General features: G+C 47.1%; 1 protein-coding gene across 1 annotated transcript; it reads left to right on the plus strand.

The window, feature by feature from the left end:
* Positions 1–314: 314 nt before the first annotated feature.
* Positions 315–18,416, plus strand: TMEM222 (transmembrane protein 222). Its single transcript, XM_063140493.1, has 6 exons — positions 315–506; positions 5,083–5,167; positions 7,004–7,035; positions 9,983–10,079; positions 12,006–12,136; positions 14,749–18,416. Exons 1-6 carry the CDS (start codon positions 352–354, stop codon positions 14,831–14,833), a joined length of 585 nt encoding a protein of 194 aa, XP_062996563.1. The 5' UTR covers positions 315–351; the 3' UTR covers positions 14,834–18,416.
* The last annotated feature ends 701 nt before the right edge of the window (positions 18,417–19,117 follow it).

Here is a 19,117-nt window from a genome sequence, read left to right on the forward strand (position 1 = left end):
ACTTCGGTGCAGAAATGAAAGAGACACATTTGTGGGGTAGGTCTAAAAATATCTTTATTTAATTGTGGTTGTTACATATCTTACCTTCCCTCCAAGAAACTCAAGGCTACAGCACCTTTCCCTCCCCCACTTCACCTTTTGTCTTCACAACAACCCTGTGAGGGGGGCGGGGCGGGGCGGGGCGGGGCGAAAGAGAACTGCCCCACTGGGCGGCGCTCACGCGGCAGCAAAGGCCCAGGAAGAGCCAGCGGCACTGAGCCCCGCCCCCTTTCCCTAGTTGCTCCGGAAGCGCGGCGCCCGTATCCAGGAAGTGACGTCACCCCAGCGCCGCTCCCTCCCTCCCTCCCGGTGATGGAGGAAGAGGAGGCCGCGGTGGGGAAGATGAAGCAGTTCCACGGCGGGGTCGCGGTGGGGGTTGGCGGCGGCGGCGCCAGCGGGGCAGGGCTGGATCCAGAGCGCTGCCGCTTCCCTTACTGCGTCGTGTGGACGCCCATCCCCGTGCTCACGTGAGTGCCCGGCTGTCCCTCGCCCGGTGACTGGGAACTGGGAAGCAGAGGGCTGAAGAAAGAGAGAGAGAGATCGAGATCTTCGGCGCTCTCCTCCTGCCTGGCCCCTCTGCAGGGAGCGTGGCAGAAATGTTTGTCGCTTCCTGGTGCAGAATCTGGAACTAGTGGATGGAGGGGGATTTAAAAAGCAGGCAGAGCTGGGTTCAAATTCTTCAGCCAGGAAGCGCATGGAATGATCTCTCTCTCTCTCACACACACACACACACACACACACACACACATCCTAGCTTAGCCTGCCATCTAGGGTTGTAAACGGGGTGGGGTAGGGACAATGTTTACCAACCTGGTGCCTGTCAGATGTGTTGGATTGCAACTCCCATAATTTCCAGCCAGCATGGTCAATGCTTGCTGGGAATGCTGAGAGTTGCAATCCCAAGACATTTGGAGGGCAGCACATTGGGGAAAGGTGGTATATGCATTCCCCATCCCCTCACTCTGTCTAGCGAGCCTACCCTATAGGGTTGTTATGAGGAAAAAATGGAGGCTGTGTGTGTGTGTGTATAAATACCGTGTACGTGTGCATGCATCCTATACACAGATGCACACATGGCCTACCTCACAGGGTGGTTATGAAGATAACATTTATGTGAGGAGGGAGGGTGGGCTATATATACTGTCCTGAGTTCCTTGGATGAAAGGAATGGGTGAAGTCTAATAATGTATTTTATTTATTTGTGTTCTTTATAAGCGGCCCCATAACAAGGAAGTTCTCTGGGTGGCTTGCAAAACAAAATAACAATAAAAAATACACAGAAATGATACAATCAAAACACAATAAGGTAAAACGTAGCATTGCAAAACATGCCAACAATCATTGGAAGTACAGGAGCTGGGGAGGGAAACACCAGTAACAGCGCTAGGTATTGCACAGGAGAAAGAGTTTTAACTTCTTCCCCCTTGGAGTCACAGCTCTGATCAAATTCAGAGCTCCACACAGCTGCTTTAAAGTGTTTAAAAAATAAATAAATCGGCGAATTGATGATGGATCTCCCACATTGCATCTGTTTCAGTCTTAAGCTGGCAGATGTGTATTATTTATTTAATTTATTGCATTTTTATACCACCCAATAGCTGAAGCTCCCTGGGTGGTTCACAAAAATTAAAACCATTCAAAGTATAAAACAAACGGTATAAAAACATGATATAAAATACAATATAAAAGCACAACCAGGATAAAATCAGCAGCAGTGCAGAAATACAAATTTAAAACTGCAAAGTTAAAATTGAATCTATAGACTGTTAAAATGCTGAGAGAATAAAAAGCTCTTCACCTGGCATCTGAAAGGATATAGTGTAGATGCCAGGCGAACCTCCTTAGGGAGCTCATTCCACAGCCGGGGTGCCACAGCAGAGAAGGCCCCTCCTCCTGGTAGCCACCTGCCTCACTTCCTTTGGCAGGGGCTCACGGAGAAGGACCCCTGAGGATGACCTTAGGGTCTGGGCAGGTACATATGGGAGGAGGCATTCCTTCAGATAGCCTGGCCCCAAGCCGTTTAGGGCTTTAAATGTTAATACCAGCACTTTGAATCGGGGCCAGACCTGGACTGGCAGCCAGTGAAGTTGTAAAAGGACTGGCATGATGTGGTCTCGCTGCCCAGTCCCTGTTAGTAAACGTGCTGCCCGGTTTTGTACCAGTTGAAGTTTCCGGACTGTTTTCAAAGGCATTGCAGTAATCTAAACGAGAGGTTGGTATTAATGTACCCTGAAATTTTAAAAAAAATTGACTTAGAGATACAGAAATGTGATCTGCAAATAATTAAATAAGACAGCTTGCCCGACAAAAGAAAATGTTCTTTTGACTGTTATTGAAGAGAGAAAATATGTAATAGCAACAATCCTTTCAGTCCTTTCTCTTTTGTGAGCCAGGAAAGAAAATCCTGTGCTTACAGCCCTTCACACCTCTGACTTGGTGTACATCTGTGGGAGCGAGAGAGCTAGGCTAAAATTCTTGAGCTCCCTGGCCATGGAGCTCAGATGTTTGTGGCAGAGGGCGTCACCCTTTTAATCTGATGCTGGCAGCGTTCTGTAGACTGGCAGACTGGCTACGATGAAGAAATTTAGTCTTTTTCCCTGGCAAACTTGCTTGGCAGCTTTGAGGGCTGTAGCTCAATGATAAGAGCAGTTGCTTTGCGTGCGGAGCGCCTCTGATTCAATCCCTCCAAGTACGGCTGGGAAGGACTTCCACGTGTGACCTTGAGAAGCTGCTGCCAGCAAGTGCAGAATGATAATACTGAGCTAGATGGATTCGTGACTTGGGAAAGGCAATTTTGCTTGTTCATAAGGATGGGATGTAGGCAGTTCACTTTGGGATAGCTGTGTACCCTGCATGCATGCCTACTAGTGCCAGGTTTTATCCACTACCTAAAGCTCTCTAAAAGACAAAGCAGGGACTTGCTACAATCAGATATTAGGAAACGGGAGTATCCTTGGTAAAATCCACATATATAAGCTTTAGGGAGCAATCCTATGGTCCCTGGATGAGCATCCCAAGGTCCATAGAATGGCCCTGATTACTGCCTCCGAGGTCAGAGACCGTGCTCCCACTACGGAAGGAGGAGTCAGATTTCTGATCTGTGCCCCTTCGCAGCTGGTGTGGAGAAAATTGCACCGGCTGCCTCTCCAAGCCTAGAAAATCAACCTTGGGTGTGGGGGAGACCATGGGTTTGACTTTCCAAATTCAAAAGCCAGTAGGCAGGGAGGGGAGCCTCCTCCAGCCTCCTTTACTCCCCTCTCTGAAGCGCCCTTGCTAGATGGGCTGAAAAGCCCGTCTAGCAAAAAATGAAAGATCGGGATGGGGAGGTGAAGATTGCCTCCATTGCTTCTCCCGCAGGGCATAGGAATCTTGGAAGTCTCCCCAAGTTTGGGGGCTTCCAGGCAGCGAGGGCACAATCCTATCGACTGTGTCCTTAAGACCCTAAACAGGGCTGGATTACCTGAAGGACCGTCTCCTTTCATATATAGCTGCCCAGATCCTGAGATCCTTCCCCAAGTGCCCTCGTCAAATGAGGTGAGGTGGGTGGCTGTTTAAGGAAGCCAACCCACCCACCCCACCCGCCCGCCCCTGAGAAGCTCGCCTGGTGCTTATAATTTATGCCTTTTGGCACCAGGCGGAGGCCTTTTTATTTTCCCAGATTTCTTAGACATTCGGTTTTCTAAAACGGTGATAGTACTTTTAAGATCTTTGCACTGCTCTTGTCATCTGCTGTTGGTTTTACTTTTGTTTTATTCTGTAGCTGTAGGCTGTGTTGTTGTTTGTTTGATTGTTTTGTGATGGGGTGTTAGTGTTGGCCAATTATAGAGGAGGGATGGGATGCGGACCAGGCTTGTCTCTTTCCTGACAAGCCAGAGACTTAACCCACCTTTTTTTCTTCAGCAATTTCTCTGGCTTGTCAGGGGAGAGACAAGCCAGAGGTTTTCGCACCAAACAAACCCCAGATGGAATATCCATGGTTTGTTTAGTGGCTCACACTTGTTGCAGAAGCATTCAGACAGCATTTATGAGCACACTGCTCCGTGTGACTTGTGAGACGCCCCACTGTCCATGCAAATGTTTTCTCGGCTTTTGAACTTGGATTGTCAAACTCATGCTCTTAAACTTTTGCACTACAAAATTCTAATCCCACCAATAGCTCAGCCAGCCTTGCAGACTTTTTTTTTTTTTTTGGCAACTAGATCACCTGCCCGTATATTCCTGTCTTAGGCATTGGGGTAAGTGGCTTGAAAATAAAGTGTGGATTGATTAGGGCTCCCTCTCTCTTCCAGTTTACAAAGGCTTTCCTCCACCTAACTGGAGGCGATTCCTACTTGCCACAAGTAGCTGGGAGAGTGGCCATTTAGAAGCCTGAGTGTATCCTTTCTAATGAAATATATAGTTCGTAACCATTCAGAGTATAAGCAGGTTAGAAGGAGACAGCATGAAAGAGACTGAAAGAACTGGGCATGTTTAGCCTGGAGAAGAAAAGATTGAGGGGGAGTCATGATAGCACTCTTCAAATACTTGAAAGGTTGTCACACAGAGGATGGCCAGGATCTCTTCTCGATCCTCCCAGAGTGCAGGACACAGACTAATGGGCTCAAGTTACAGGAAGCCAGATTCCGGCTGGACATCAGGAAAAACTTCCTGACTGTTAGAGCAGGATGACAATGGAACCAGTGACCTAGGGAGGTCATGGGCTCTCCCACACTAGAGGCATTCAAGAGGCAGCTGGACAACCATCTGTCAGGTAGGCTTTAAGGTGGGTTCTTGCACTGGGCAGGGGGTTGGTCATGTAGGCCCCTTCTAACTCTACTATTCTATGATTAACACTCCCTCTGGGAGCACCCTTACCATGTCTGATTTGTGCTTAGGTGAGGCCTCCTGGCTTTCACGGGTGCTCCTTTCTCTTGTCACTTATTGGCTGTCGCTCAGTCCAGTCTGGCCGTGGGATGGCCACTCTTTCCAGCTCTCCAAAAAAGCAACCTTTCATTGTCAGAGAGAGCAACACAGGGGCCCTGAACACTCTCCTTCTCTCTGCAGTTGGCTCTTCCCCATCATCGGTCACATGGGCATTTGTACCTCGACTGGAGTCATCCGGGACTTTGCAGGCCCTTACTATGTCTCTGTAAGTAGAAACTTGTTCCTGTCGTGTACGCCATGGATAGGGAACCTCCAGGCTATGGACCTGATGTGGCCTGCGAGAACTCTCTGACCAGCCCATGATGGGCCTGCCCCCCTGCAGCAGTTAGTCTTCGAAAAATGCCTCCCACTGGAGCCAATGGGAGGCTTTTTTTCCAAGTTGAATTGCAGCATAGGACAGAAGCATCTCCATGTGTGTTTGTGTATTTGAGAAAGTGAAGTGTGTGGGTGGCTTGCACACTGCTGGCAGATAGCCGCCCCCCCCCCAAGAAGGCTACCCGTTTATTTACTTACTTACAATATTTATATACTGTTCCACATCTAAAATAGATTCCGAAGCGGTGAATATAAGAAATAAAACAGTTAAAAGAAAACACACACATTAAAACAGTATATTAAAATTACCAATAGACCCGGCAGCTGGTAGGTTAAGGAATGCTTCCTGGAAAAGAGCTGTTTCGGGAGGTGCTGGAAGCCGCAGAATTTTGGTGCCTGTCTGACCTCCAGGTGCAGGGAATTCCAAAGAAAAGGGGCCACTGCAATAAAGGCTCTTCCCCTGGTAGATTCCAGTCCGGCCATAGGCCCATTGGAACCACCAGGAACATGTCCTTTAATGACCTCAGTGTCCGGGCAAGTTGGTACCCATGAGGGGAAATGCAGCTCTTGGGATGGAACAAGTTCTCCATGCCCTCTTGTATAGGCCTGGTTGGCAACTATATTTTTTAACGGGCTGTATTTGAGTTAAACAAGGGCTGAAGGGCCCACATTAGCTCTGCCTGCTAACTTGCTTCCACATGAACCAAGGTCCAAAACGGCTCTTCAGCCATCTCCTCCCCAGCATGAACAGCTTTTGAAGATCCATCCCCTTAATCTGTACCTGAGCTGCTCCATCCCATTGCTCTTCCTTCCAATTGCACAAGAAAGTTCTGGAAAAAGGTTTCCTCCAAATGCTTGAAGGCGTTCCCTGCTTCTTTACCAGTTGCGGTATGTTCTAAAGCAGACTGATGTACAGCAAACCTCTTAGCCCAGCCTCCAGATAGGTTGGACTGCAGCTCCCATTTTCCACAACCTACATGGCAGTCAGTCATGTTGGCTGGGGCTGATGTGAATTGTCTCAGTGCATCAGGTTGGAAACCTATCAGCCTCTCCCAAGAGAAGATAGATGTTAAAGAAGATGGTCCCATTGTGAGATTCCAGCCTGCATTCGGACAACACGATAGTCAACGGTGGGTCAGTAGTCAACTCCACGGTTGATTATCGAGGGGGTACTCCCCACATGACATGATTATAATTAACCCTGGTGTGGATTAAGACCTGTGTCAAGTTGACTATTAGTCAATGGTGCATCTGACACATCCCCGCCCTCTCTCTCCCCCCCTCAATCCTCCCACTGGTATCCCATCAGCCATTGCGAGTTCTGCCAGCTGGACTAGAGCGGCAGCCGCCACTTTGGTCGCTCTTGCCAGGGGCTCTGTAGTTGCCGAAAATAGCCAACTGTGTCCCCGACATGATCAACAGTTGTTCAAATAATCAACTCTGCACAGTGTTGCTTATTTGCATTGGTTATTTTGGCCGAATAACCAACCATGGTGTGAAAACTCCCAACAGACGACAAAATAGTCAACCGTTGACTATTTAACCCACCGTTGGTTATCGTGTCAGCCGAACCCAGTCAGTATAAAGTTGAGGGAGTATTTTGGGGCTGTTAGTTCTGCTTAGGTCCACTTAACTCAGAATGTTGTGATTAATGGTATGAATACCTTTATTTATGGTGCTCATTAACTGAAATGTGCCTCTTTATTTTCTCTTCCACACCCTCTAGGAAGACAACATGGCTTTTGGGAAGCCTGTGAAGTAAGTGCTGCTTCCCTTTCTTCCCGCCACTTTTCCAAGGCCTAATGCATTCACTGGGAAATCGTTTTTCGGTGGATAAAGTTACAAACATGTGTTAGGTTGTAGTTAATAGGGCCGAGTAAATATTCAAGTTCCAGCAGGCAGCTGGGGCCTGCACTTTCCAGCAAGGCGCATAATATAGAGTCTCAAAACAAGCAGCAAAGATGCAGCCGTCTAAGCTTCCAATTCTCGCCATAATATTTTCTGCTACTCTGAGCATGAACTGAAGGCAATTTATTGCTGCATGCAGATTATGAGAGAAGGGTGCAAGGCAGGTGAGCATCCAAGATGAACACAAAAAGGGAGAACAGCCTCGGGATGCTATAAACACGAGTCGTCAGTATTTACAGCAAGACAGTCTGTAGTAAATAATTTCTGCAGCCGTTGTTACAACCCCTTGAAGAAGGCCTAATGAAAAGCAGGAGGCCGAAACGCGTCGGTTTTTTCTCCAATAAATTCGTTTATAGCAGCCTGAGACTATTCTCCCAGATTAAGAGGGAGGATGTGAAAGCTTCCTCAGCTCAATGCTGCTTTTTTGGTTTTGGAGGTTCTAGATCTGAAATTCTTAATTGGGGGTGGGGGGTTTGAAGAAAACTATAATGCCCCCCCATCCCTTTTGCCCCAGCTGGCATGTCTGTTGATTGAATGTTCATTCTCATCATTTTGAGAGCAAGCTGGCATTGTATTAGGGTCAGTTGGGGGGAACTTTTACACCACTTGCCCTCACCTTTCCTGCATGGATGGAGGAGCCGTAGCAGGTGAGGAGCATTGCAGGCGGTCTTCCCCAGGTGAGCCTCCAGTCTGCATTTTGAGTTCTACATCAGGGAGAAATTCTTACGGCATCCCAGACAATTTGGTGCCGTCCAGATGTGTTGGATTATAACCCACACCATCCTCAGATTATCCACATTATAACCCACACCATCCTGCTGGCTGGGATTTGTAGTCCAGCACATCTGGAGGACACCAATTTGTGGAAGGTTGGCATGATATCATAGGAAGCTGAGTTTAGACCACTGATCCATCGAGTTCGTTGTTGTCTGCTGGTAGCGGCTTTACGTGTTTTCAGACGGGGAGCTTTCTCAGTCCTACCTGGACTTGCTGCGGATTGAATTCAATGTATAGAGAGTGCTCAAAGCACACAGCTACACAACATACATGCAGTGATAGACAGTAATAATCAACCCCATTTATTTACAAATATATAAAAAACTGATGCGAAACACCTGCGTGGTCCTCAGTGGCAAACTGGTTGCCTAGCAAAACTGTGCGTGAAAAGTACTCCTGATACATTCATTCTTTTTCAATAATAATTTCCAATGTATAATATACATAAACCACAATCACAGTTTTTGGGCACAAGACAGTGCTGGTAATGGCATCAGTATGGCACCTTTTTAGACGTATATTTATAATAGGTATTTATTATTTTCTAGTTGTTATCATATTTTTGCCATTGATGACCATGCAGGTGTTATGCATCAGTTTTTTTATATACCGTATTTTCCGGCGTATAAGACGACCCCCAACTTTTCCAGTTAAAATATAGAGTTTGGGATATACTCGCCGTATAAGACTGTGCCTCTGTGGCCCCCCTTCAGCCTCCCCTCCCCGCCTCTCCTCTCCCTGCTCTAGTTGTGCGCCTGCAGCTGGCGAGAAGCGGCTGCCTGAGCTGAGGAAGGCTGGTGCTGCTTTCCCGCTCTCATTCTCTCCCGGTTTACGAGTCTGTGTCTGTGCTGCGCTGCCGGGCTAGACTCCGTCAGGAGTTGCTCGCTGAGCCGCTTCTCCTCTCTCCCTCGCTCGGTCGTTCTCCTCCCCCCCCTCGCTCTCCCCCTTCCTTCCCTCCCTCCTGCTCGCTCGTGCTCTCTCCCTCGCTCGCTTTCTCTCTCTCACAAACACACACACGTGCACGCGCACACACACAGAACTCAGGAGCTCGTGGCTTCGGTTGAAGGCGAGCGGCTCGCGCTCCCTTTGCCTGCCTCAACCACCGACACCCTCAGAACCCAAACAGTAAAAGGGGGGGGGGGAGGAGAAAAAGAAAGAGACGGAGGGGGGCAACGGTGTGCGTGTATATATATAGGCAAGCCTTAAACAGAAGGATGGGGATTTGAACCATATGCGGCGACCGCAGATTCTCCAGTCCGGCTCGGAAGTTACAGCACCCGCCCTATAAGACGACACCCGGCGTATAAGACGACACCCGACTTTTGAGAAGATTTTCCTGGGTTAAAAAGTCGTCTTATACGCCGGAAAATACAGTATTTGTAAATAAATGGGGTTGATTATTACTGTCTATCACTGCATGTATGTTGTGTGCTTTGAGCACTCTATATACATTAGATCATTCACACTACTGCCTTCTTTTGTTTGAAGGGGATTGAATTCAAGACATCTTGCTTGCAAAGCATTTGCTGTACCACTCAGCTACAGCCTTTCTGTATGCCTCAAGGTGGGCATGCACAGTTTTTAGCATGGGATTTGGCATCCCATCAGCCTTGGCTTCTGTCTCCCCAAATTTCTAGATCTCCTCGCTCTATGGAAATCCTTTGGAGGAATGTACTGAGAAGTCTTGGGTTAGCGGGAGGACAAGAAGATCTTTCGGTCCCATTGGGCACTTGCGTGTGTGTGTGTGTTAATTCTGAGGGCATTGAATTCTGCATCCAGTCATCCTTTCTTCCCTTTTGTAATATGATTGTGAAGTCATGGCATAAGTGTGCATGTGCAAACTCGCTCTCTGGTTATCAGAACCAGGTTGAGGGAGATGCCACCCCAAAATCCTAACAGCCAAGAGCTTTTTAGGAGAGAAGGTATTCCATCTCGGAGGAAGGTTGGGGAAACAGATGGTGGAGCACCCAACACATTAACTGGCATCTTTGGTTCTCTCTCGTTTCTCCCCCACCTCCAGATACTGGAAGCTGGATCCCAGCAAAGTGTGTTCCTGTGGCCCTAATGCTTGGGATACTGCAGTACACGATGCCTCTGAAGAGTACAAGCACCGTATGGTGAGGTGACTCCAGCACTCAGTTTGGACTGCTTCCATACATGCAGAATTGGAAAAATTAAGAGTCCTTCTCTGAAAGGGTGATCTTGCCTTGTTCAACAGACCTATTGCAAATATAAACATGGCTGCCAGCTATTGAAGATCAGCACAAAATAGATTTAGATCTGCCCTTTAATTGTGAAATCCTTACATTTGATCTCTGTAAAATTAAAGCCCATACAGTGCTTTCAGAGACATCTTTTTCCCCCTTGTAGGCACCTTTTTAGCACCTGCCTGAAGGCAGAAATTTTACTTCATGAAGATTTTCTTTGTATGGTGATTTAAGTGATAGTAAAAGTTTCATCTGATAAGTAAGGCACCGGAGTCCTGCCAGGGAAAAAAGTGTCAAAGTAATTTAATTTCATTTGTTTTCATCGTTCTAAGTGCATGTTTCAGGGAAACGATAATGGTATCAACTATGCTTTATTTTATTTTTATTATTTATTTAAGGATTTTTATGCCGCCATTCAGCCAAAAAAGGCTCTCACGGCGGCTTACAAAAGTATTTCTTGACAGTCCCTGCCCACAGGCTTACAATCTAAAAGACATGACACAAAAGGAAAGGGGATTGGGAGGGAGGAGGAGGAGGGGGGAAAGGAAAGCAAACTCAGGCACTACAATCTTAGTTGGAAAGTTCAGCAGTTACAGTTGGTAGCAGGAGGGAGGGGGCTCTCAGCTGGAGCTGGACCCAGGCATGGTGGAGAGGTGCCTGGCTGCTGCTTCCTCCCTCACTGGTGGCCTCTGCAGAGACAGTTGGTAGCAGGAGGGAGGGGGCTTTCAGCTGGAGCTGGACCCAGGCACGGTGGAGAAGTGCCTGGCTGCTGCTTCCTCCCTCACTGATGGCCTCTGCAGAGACAGTTGGTAGCAGGAGGGAGGGGGCTCTCAGCTGGAGCTGGACCCAGGCACGGTTTATGGCCGGACAATAAATGCCAGAGTTCGCTTTCAAATGTTAATCTTATATTAAGTTGCAGCTGATTTCTTGCAAGGTTGGTTTTGATTGTTTCATTTGTTGAGGAAAGGATGGAACTTTATTTTGACCCGGCAAGCTCAGCTCTAGCTCTTACCTGTCAAGAATATTTAGGAAATCTCAGTAATTAAAATTTGTATAGTATATTTAGTGTCCAGAAAAAGACCAAATACAGAGTCTGTCTATGAGAACAAATCTGATGCATTTAATAACTTTAGCGGATCTCACAGGACGACTTTCCCCAGGGTCCTCCAGATGTTTTAACTATAAATCTTGGCTAACAGGTTGCTGGGAGTTGTAGTTCAATACATCTGGAGGGCACCAGGTTGGGGAATGCTGGCCGTAAGGATTATTTATTTATTAAATTTATATGCCGCCCCATAGCCGAAGCTCTCTGGGCGGTTTACAAAAGTTAAAAACAGTGGACATTAAAAAAGTATACAAAATTTAAAACCATCAGAAAATATAAAAACAACAGTATAAAACAGTATCCATTTTAAACAACAACAGTTCTGGGGTCCATTAAAAAAGCATATGTTGTTAAATGCTATTAAATGCCTGGGAGAAGAGAAAGGTCTTGACTTGGCTCCGAAAAGATAACAATGTTGGCACCAGGCAAGCCTCGTTGGGGAGAACATTCCATAATTGGGGGGCCACCACTGAAAAGGCCCTCTCCCTTGTTGCCATCCTCCTTGCTTCCAGAAGTGCCGTATCTCTGTTACATAAAGTGTGTAAATCGTACAGTTCGTTGCAGGAATACATTTTGAAAGTGAAATCCATCTTCACACCCATAGTGGTTTCAGATTGTTAAGCGGGCAGATCAGCCTTAGAATGGACCTTTGGCACTGAATGTTGATAAGACAATAGAAGAACTTGAGATCGGAGATTCAGCTATCCTCAATTGTACATCTTCTATCCCAGCACAACCTCTGCTGTGACAACTGCCACTCCCACGTAGCCCTGGCCTTAAACCTCATGCGATACGACAACAGCACGTCCTGGAATATGATCAAACTTTGTTTCCTCTCCTTGATATATGGAAAGTATGTAAGGTGAGTAGCAAGGCTGCCTGCTGTAAATACCGGTGTGTGTGAGTGAGAGAGAGAGAGAGACTTTGATCAAGGGTTTGATTCTCCAGTGAGCTTCTCCAGAATGTAGCGCTTAGTGGTTGCATCCTTCTGGGTCTGGATTTGAAAAATATTCAGATCTTGGAATCTGATAGTGCTTGCAGTCCAGGTGGTGGGTTATTCTTTCAGCCCTATTAACCATTTAGCACCCCAAGTTCCTTGAGGTGCTAAAACCTGTTCCCAAGGTCTGTCCTGTCCCATAGTGCAATCGTAGGAGGCGTAGGAAGTTCCTATGAGGTAGAATGGCGAGGAGGAGGAGGAAGTGGTACACTGCCTTGGGTTCATTGGAGGGAAAAAGGGCAGGATATAAATGCAATAATAATAATAATAGAAAGGAGCAGCAATAGGAAATTAAGAGTCACTCCTTCCTTCCCCAAAAGCGCCGACTAACTTAGGATTGGCTGTTCTCTAACCCTGTGCTGCTTGCGCCTGCTGACCTAAATGTTGCCTAAGCACAATTTATAAACCACTATCATGTTTCTTAAAATGTAAATGTTAACGATGTGTTTATTCTGTTTTTATTCTTTTGCCCTATTTGTTCACCACTCCAAAATCTTTGGATAGGGAAGGGGGTATATAAACAAATCATGTTGCTTAAAATCATGCTGCTAAACACCGGACCAGGTAAATCAATCCCTGCCAAAAGTCTCGCCATTTCGCAGACAGGATACAAGGGGGAGGAGAGAAGTGGTCATTGAAGGACATTCAGGTCCATTACATTTACAGAACGATCAGACGGGCTGCTGCTTCCAAGACGTCGATTCTCGGAAGGGAAGGGGAGCCGGGAGGCTGCTGATCCCAGCCAGGCTTTCGGGATGGACTTGGCTGCCTCACCTCCTTCTCCAGTGGCTGCCAGGCAGGGTTCTAGAACTTGTAGCTAGCCTTAGCAGCCTGTCCAAATTGGTTCTCGTTATCATTCCTGTCCCTCCCTTGAGAAAGGGTCTGGTCTGATGTCTCAAGAAGCCCACTGGCACTGCAAGGACAGCCCCCATCCCTCCACCGCCCCATGCCAGCTCTGAGTTATTTATTTATTAATATCCCACCCTATATCTCTAGGATCTCAGGGCGGTGTACAGATGAAACCAGAACAATGTAAAACCGTAAATATACACAGTTAAAATGTATTAAGCCATTAACAATCTAAAACCAACAGAAAAGTTTAAATGCAAGAAGAACAAGGAAAACCACGTGCAACCTTGGAGGATTTTATAAGCCATGTTTTAACTTGGTGTGCCGAAATGAGTTGCCAAGTGTGTTAGCCTAGCAGGATTCCACTCCCAAGATTCCAGCTAGAATAGATCAGAACAAATTTATTTATTTATTTATTTATTTATATGGAACCATCTGTGTTCAAGGCACTTTACAGAGTACAAGAAGACAGGTCCCTGTCCTGAGGAGCTTACAGTCCAAGGCAGAGGAAAGAAGTGGAGCCAGGGATAAATGGGGAAACGAATATGTGATTGTTTCCGTGGCACCTGTTCAGGCTTGGTTACAGGCTTTGTGGCAGTAAAACTAATGATGAACACGGCTCCTCTCCCTTCCTTTGCCAACAGGATCTCAAGGAGTGAGTCAGTGCGCACTCCTTTGCAGTAACATAAGAAGAGCCATGCTGGATCAGACCAAGGATCCAGAGCACTCTGTTCACACAGTGGGCAACCAGCTGTCGACCAAGGACCCACAACAAGTAGGACACGGTGCAGCAGCACCCTCCCACCCATGTTCCCCAGCAACTAGTGTATTTAGGCTTACTGCCCCTTTTAAAGCCATCCAAATGGGTGGCCATCACTACATCTTGTGGTAGTGAGTTCCATAGTTTGTTTGTTTGTTTATTTATTTATTACACTTATATACCGCCCCCATAGCCAGGGCTCTCTGGGCGGTTTACAGAAATTCTAAAATTGAGATAAAAACAAGTATACAAAATTTAAAATTCTAAAACAGAGAACATACACACATAAAGCATTAAAAACCGTTAAAAAAAACTAAGCATGTGAGTGATTAAGATGTGCCGCCATATGCCTGGGCAAAGAGGAAAGTCTTAACCTGGCGCCGGAAAGATAGCAGCGTTGGTGCCAGGTGAGCCTCGTCAGGGAGATCATTCCACAGTCTGGGGGCCACCACCGAAAAGGCCCTGTCCCTCGTTGCCCCACTCCGAGCCTCTCTCGGAGTAGGCACCCGGAGGAGGACCTTAGATGTTGAACGTAGTGAACGGGTATATTCACGTCGGGAGAGGCGTTCCGTCAGGTATTGTTTAACTATGCCCTGTGTGAGGAAGTCCTTCCTTTTATCTGTCCTGAATCTCTCACCCACCAGCTTCATGGGATGACCCCACTGGGTTCTGGTATTATGGGAGAGGAATAATAATAATAATAATAATAATAATAATAATAATAATAATAATAATAATACATTTATTTCTTACCTGCCTCGCCCTTTGGATCAAGAGGGACTGGCTCCCTATCCACGTTCTCCACATCTGTGTGTGACATGCTGCCCCCTCCCTTGTTTCTTAACACTTTCTTTTCTCTCCCTTGTAGCCTAGGGGGCTTTGTGAAGACCTGGCTCCCATTCGTCCTCTTTTTGGGGATCATCCTGATAGTCAGCCTGACTCTTCACTTGTGATGATGGATGACACCCGCGTCCCCTCCACTCTCTTTTGAAGTCCAGAGTTGAAAACTAGCTTTTCAACCCAGTAAAGCTCGGAGCTGCTGTGCCCTGGAAGCCCTTGGAAAAGATGTCCGTTTGTGCTTTGTAACAACTCTTCCTTTTATCTTTTCATCTTTCCTGCCTTTGGATGTCCAGGGATCGGAGTGTGGGGAGGGGAAGCCCTCCATCTTGTTTCTCACCAAAACTCCTTTGCGACTGAAGGTCCGGTGTGGATTTTAAAAAAAGGGCATGGACTTGGGTTTATAGGGTTTGCTTTGCTTTCCCTTGCAATGGGTGCCAAGGCAGGTTGCGAAGTTCTTCGGTCTCCCTTGGACTGGGTTTGGACATCACGATAACCAACGGTGGGCTAAATAGTCAACGGTGGGTTGTCTGTCGGGACGTTTTCGTGCCACAGTAGGTTATTCCGCTGAAATAATCGACGATGTGCGGAGTTGATTATTTGAACAACCTTTGGTTAGCGTGTCATGTGTTGGGCACCGTTGACTATATCGTCGCACACGGTTACTTTTTACGATTGTTACAGAGTCCCCCGGCAAGAGCAATCAAAGTGGCGACTGCCACTCTAGTCCAGCTGGCAGAACTTGCAATGGCTGATGGGATACCAGCAGGAGGATTGAGGAGGGGAGAGAGGGTGGGGGATGTGTCAATCAAACACACCGTTGACTAATAGTCAACTTGACACTAGCCTTACTCAACGCCACGGTTGATTATAATCATGTCATGTGGGGAGCAGCCCTTCGATCATCAACCATAGAGCTGACTGTTAACCCACCATTGACTATTGTGTTGACCGAACGCAGCCATGGAGTGATCCAGGACGCCCCTTAATGGGAAGTGGTGGTGCGCGGCCGCTCTACGTTGTGAGCCGGGATGGAGGAGCTATTTTATCTGCTTGCACTTTGACTGGTCAGTTGCTGCATTCTTGGTTGTACCTGGATATTGGCAACCTCAAGACGAAAGCGAGGCCCCGTTGTGCCTGCAGGCTGGGGCTGCTGTGTGCAAGATGAGGCTTAACTCCGGCGGCTGCTTTTGCAGAGAGTAACTTGAGCGGGCTCATTGAGAGTAAATTGAGGGGCTCATGCTCCAGCATCTTCTTGTTCCTTGCCCCAAAGGTGCGTGTTCTTGCTTTTTGTTTTTTAAGCGTGGTGTGCTGGGACGCCTTCTGCTAAAAGCAGCCAATTTTTCTCAAGCTCCCCACCAGCTCAAGCTGTCGTTGGCGCCGTCATTGTCGAGGCTGACCTTGACTTGTCCTCGGCAACGCTTCCTGCCAGCGTTCTGTTAAGGCGTCCTAGTCCTCTTCGTTGAACTCCAATTTCCAAAGTCCCCTCTGTGTGTCTTTGTGTCAAAGAGATACCAGCCTAATAGTGAACACGATTTGGTTTTTAATATAGTTCTGTGCTACGCTGTGCCTTGGAAGACTCTAGAAGCATAACCCATACCAGGTAAATGCCTGATCTCTCCCAGCAAGGGTACTGAAGCTAGAAGCTCTACCAGTATGGAATCTTTCCTTGGGGGAATAATATCATTCACTCTAGGTCCACATTCTTCCATAAGGCTTCCAGATAATTTGGGGGCAGTAGAGAATGGTGTATGTGTTCACCTTCCGCTTCCAAACAGACTTAATTGTGACCTATGGCTTTGCCCGGGTTCTAATGAAAGGGGCAAACTCTTTGGCCTCCTTCTTTTTAACAGAAGGGGCATAAAAGGCTGCTTTTAGGCTGCTTGACTCTCCTCTCTTTTCTCCCCTTGCCTTTCCCCATGCTAATTTCCACCCATTCCCCTCCAGTTGGAGTGCCCACCGTGTTGTGCTGTGCTCAGGAGAGGCATTCTCTCTCCGCCTTACACCTGTGGCTGAGCAGGTCCTCTTGGCGTCTTTTGCTGCGTTCAGCCATTTTGAGCACGAACAAACGGCAGCTTTAGAGACCCGATCAATAAGCTCGAAGCTGATTAGAGATCAAAGGTCTGAGATCAAAGTGAACGCGTGTGGCGTTTCCATCAAGCTACCCCTGAGCTGCTTCGCTTACTCCCCACCAGGGAGTCTAATTCTTATGGAAATAATAGACCAAGTCCACTGATTTGAGAAACTACGCGCGCGCGCGCACACACACACTTCTTTTTCCTATTTCCCCCACCTCCCTTTTTACAGTGACTTGCCAAAAAGAGCTCCAGGAAGCCTAAGCCAGTTCCCAGAGCTCATGCTCAAAGCCAACTTCCTTTCTAGTGTACCATCAGTCTCAACTTGTGTTTTGAGTCAATTAAAAGGTGCTTTTGCTAGCATAATGCAACTGTACAAGCGTTGCCAAAATGGAAGGCTGGCAGTAGTAACAGGAGGAGCAAAGTTATTAGAAATGCTCGTCTTTTCTCTGTTTCTCCACCCCCATTTTATGTCCTCATAATAGGCGTTTTTCGATTCTGTGTTCTTGAACGGCCTAATGATAAATCGACAAACCCAAAGACGAAATCGGGCTAGGAGCAGTAATATAATGCCCCTGGCAAGTTAAGGGCTCAGTTCTGCTAATGGGCCAAGGCAGCAGTTGTAGAGAAACCTTAGCCGGTCTTGATTTCACTGGGTTTTGAACCAGGTTCCAAAGGATTTCTGAGTTGGCATTAAGGGACTGCCATGGTTGGCACATACTCCCGCCCCAAATTAAAAGCCTGTGGCTGCTGGTCATCTTTGTTTGCTGCACACCTGGCTGGCAGTCCTGTCTGTAATGATTAGGCTGCTAGGAGGGGGGAAAAAGCTTCTGAAAGTGAGCAGGCAAAACCATGGGAAAATGTGGGTTAAACAAGGTACATAGCAGAAGAATCAGGCTCATGACACCTTCGTTGTGGGCATTAATAATCTAGCCCAAACGGGCCCTTCTTTCCCCATGCCTGCCCGGTAACTGCCCATCTTCAAACCACTGTGTTGCAGTGTAATGCCACCTTTGGGGGCTGTCTTGTGAGTTAAAAATTCTACGGGAGGCACACCTGTGTAGGGTTTTTTAGAAACCTGCAAGCCAGTTTTGACTTGCAGTGCAATGGGTTTCTTGGTGTGCGTACGTGTGCTTGCGCACCGCCGTTGGTTGCAGCTTCTTGACAAAAAACGTACTGGGCGTGTAGACTCAGCAAGGAACATGCACGTCACGTCCTAGTATGCTGCGATCTCTGCGTGGATTTCACATGAGAGCGACTTCCATGTAGGAATACGGTGAGGTGCAATGTACTTCTCAAGGTCTCATGTGTTGATTTCTTACCTCTCACTTTGAGATACCCTTAGGTGTATATATGGTATATATACAGGCCTCTTTTTCATTTTCATTTTGTTTAGACTTAAGTTTCCGCTGCTGAGATTCAGTGAACTGCCACTTGGGGTTCTCCCTCTCCCCTCCCCCCCATTCCCCCCCTCTTTTGCTGGTGATTAGCCAGGTGGGCCTCTATCCTTCGAGTTGGTTCTCCAGGGGGTGCTGGATTCCTTTGTACATACTGAACTCTGCTGCTGTGATTTCATAATCCTGACGATAGTGAAAAATAAATGCATTTCTGTTTATGTCTCCAAGCAGCGGTGGCTTCATTGTTCTCACTGTCTCTTTCCTTCCCTCCCTCCCTCCGGCTGCCAGAGTGGAGAGGGATTTGAGGGCTTAGAAGCCTTCATGGCTGTGATCAAGGACAGAGGCGGGAGGCTTCATGCCTGTAGAATCGACTTTGTTTTCCACGGAACCCTGAGGTTCACCCCAGGTGTAAAATAATAGTCAGGAAGGCTGATGTGTAACTGGGGGAAAAGGTGCCTCTGAGCGTCTGCTCAGCCTGACAACGCGTTTGCATTGCTAGAACTGGAACTCTCACGCAAACCTATTCTAGTTGCTGTCGTCCCTATACAGCACACTATTATTAAATCGTCCGAAGTTGGAAATGAGTGCCAGTGTGCAAATCACTCGATCCACCAGTAGATCCTGATTTGCCTTCTGCCCACACTAGATCAAACACATATTAATCCACTGGAGAAGAATAGGTTATTGTTTTTGCACAAATAAGGTTGGTTTTAGCATGAATGTATTTAAATTCTACTGCATTTTTATCCCATTCTTCTGGTTGAGAAAGTCCAGAGTGGCTTACATGCTCCTGTTCAGTGGTCACCCAGCTAGAAACTGATTTAGGTTCACATTCACTTACTTTCAGCTACTGGTATGGTATTGTTTATTCCTACGCTATTTGCTGGGATGGCCCTTGCGTGAAATGGGGAAGACAGAAAGCTTTTAG

This window comes from Elgaria multicarinata, chromosome 13 (genome assembly GCF_023053635.1).
Source record: "Elgaria multicarinata webbii isolate HBS135686 ecotype San Diego chromosome 13, rElgMul1.1.pri, whole genome shotgun sequence".
NCBI classification, from domain to species: Eukaryota; Metazoa; Chordata; class Lepidosauria; order Squamata; family Anguidae; genus Elgaria; species Elgaria multicarinata.

Excerpts from the sequence above, each read along its gene's own strand:
- TMEM222 (XM_063140493.1), top strand. The coding sequence starts at position 352 with ATGGAGGAAGAGGAGGCCGCGGTGGGGAAGATGAAGCAGTTCCACGGC. Across the intron at positions 507-5,082 it reads ACGCCCATCCCCGTGCTCAC|TTGGCTCTTCCCCATCATCG; the intron begins GTGAGTGCCCGG and ends TTCTCTCTGCAG. Across the intron at positions 7,036-9,982 it reads GCTTTTGGGAAGCCTGTGAA|ATACTGGAAGCTGGATCCCA; the intron begins GTAAGTGCTGCT and ends CCCCACCTCCAG.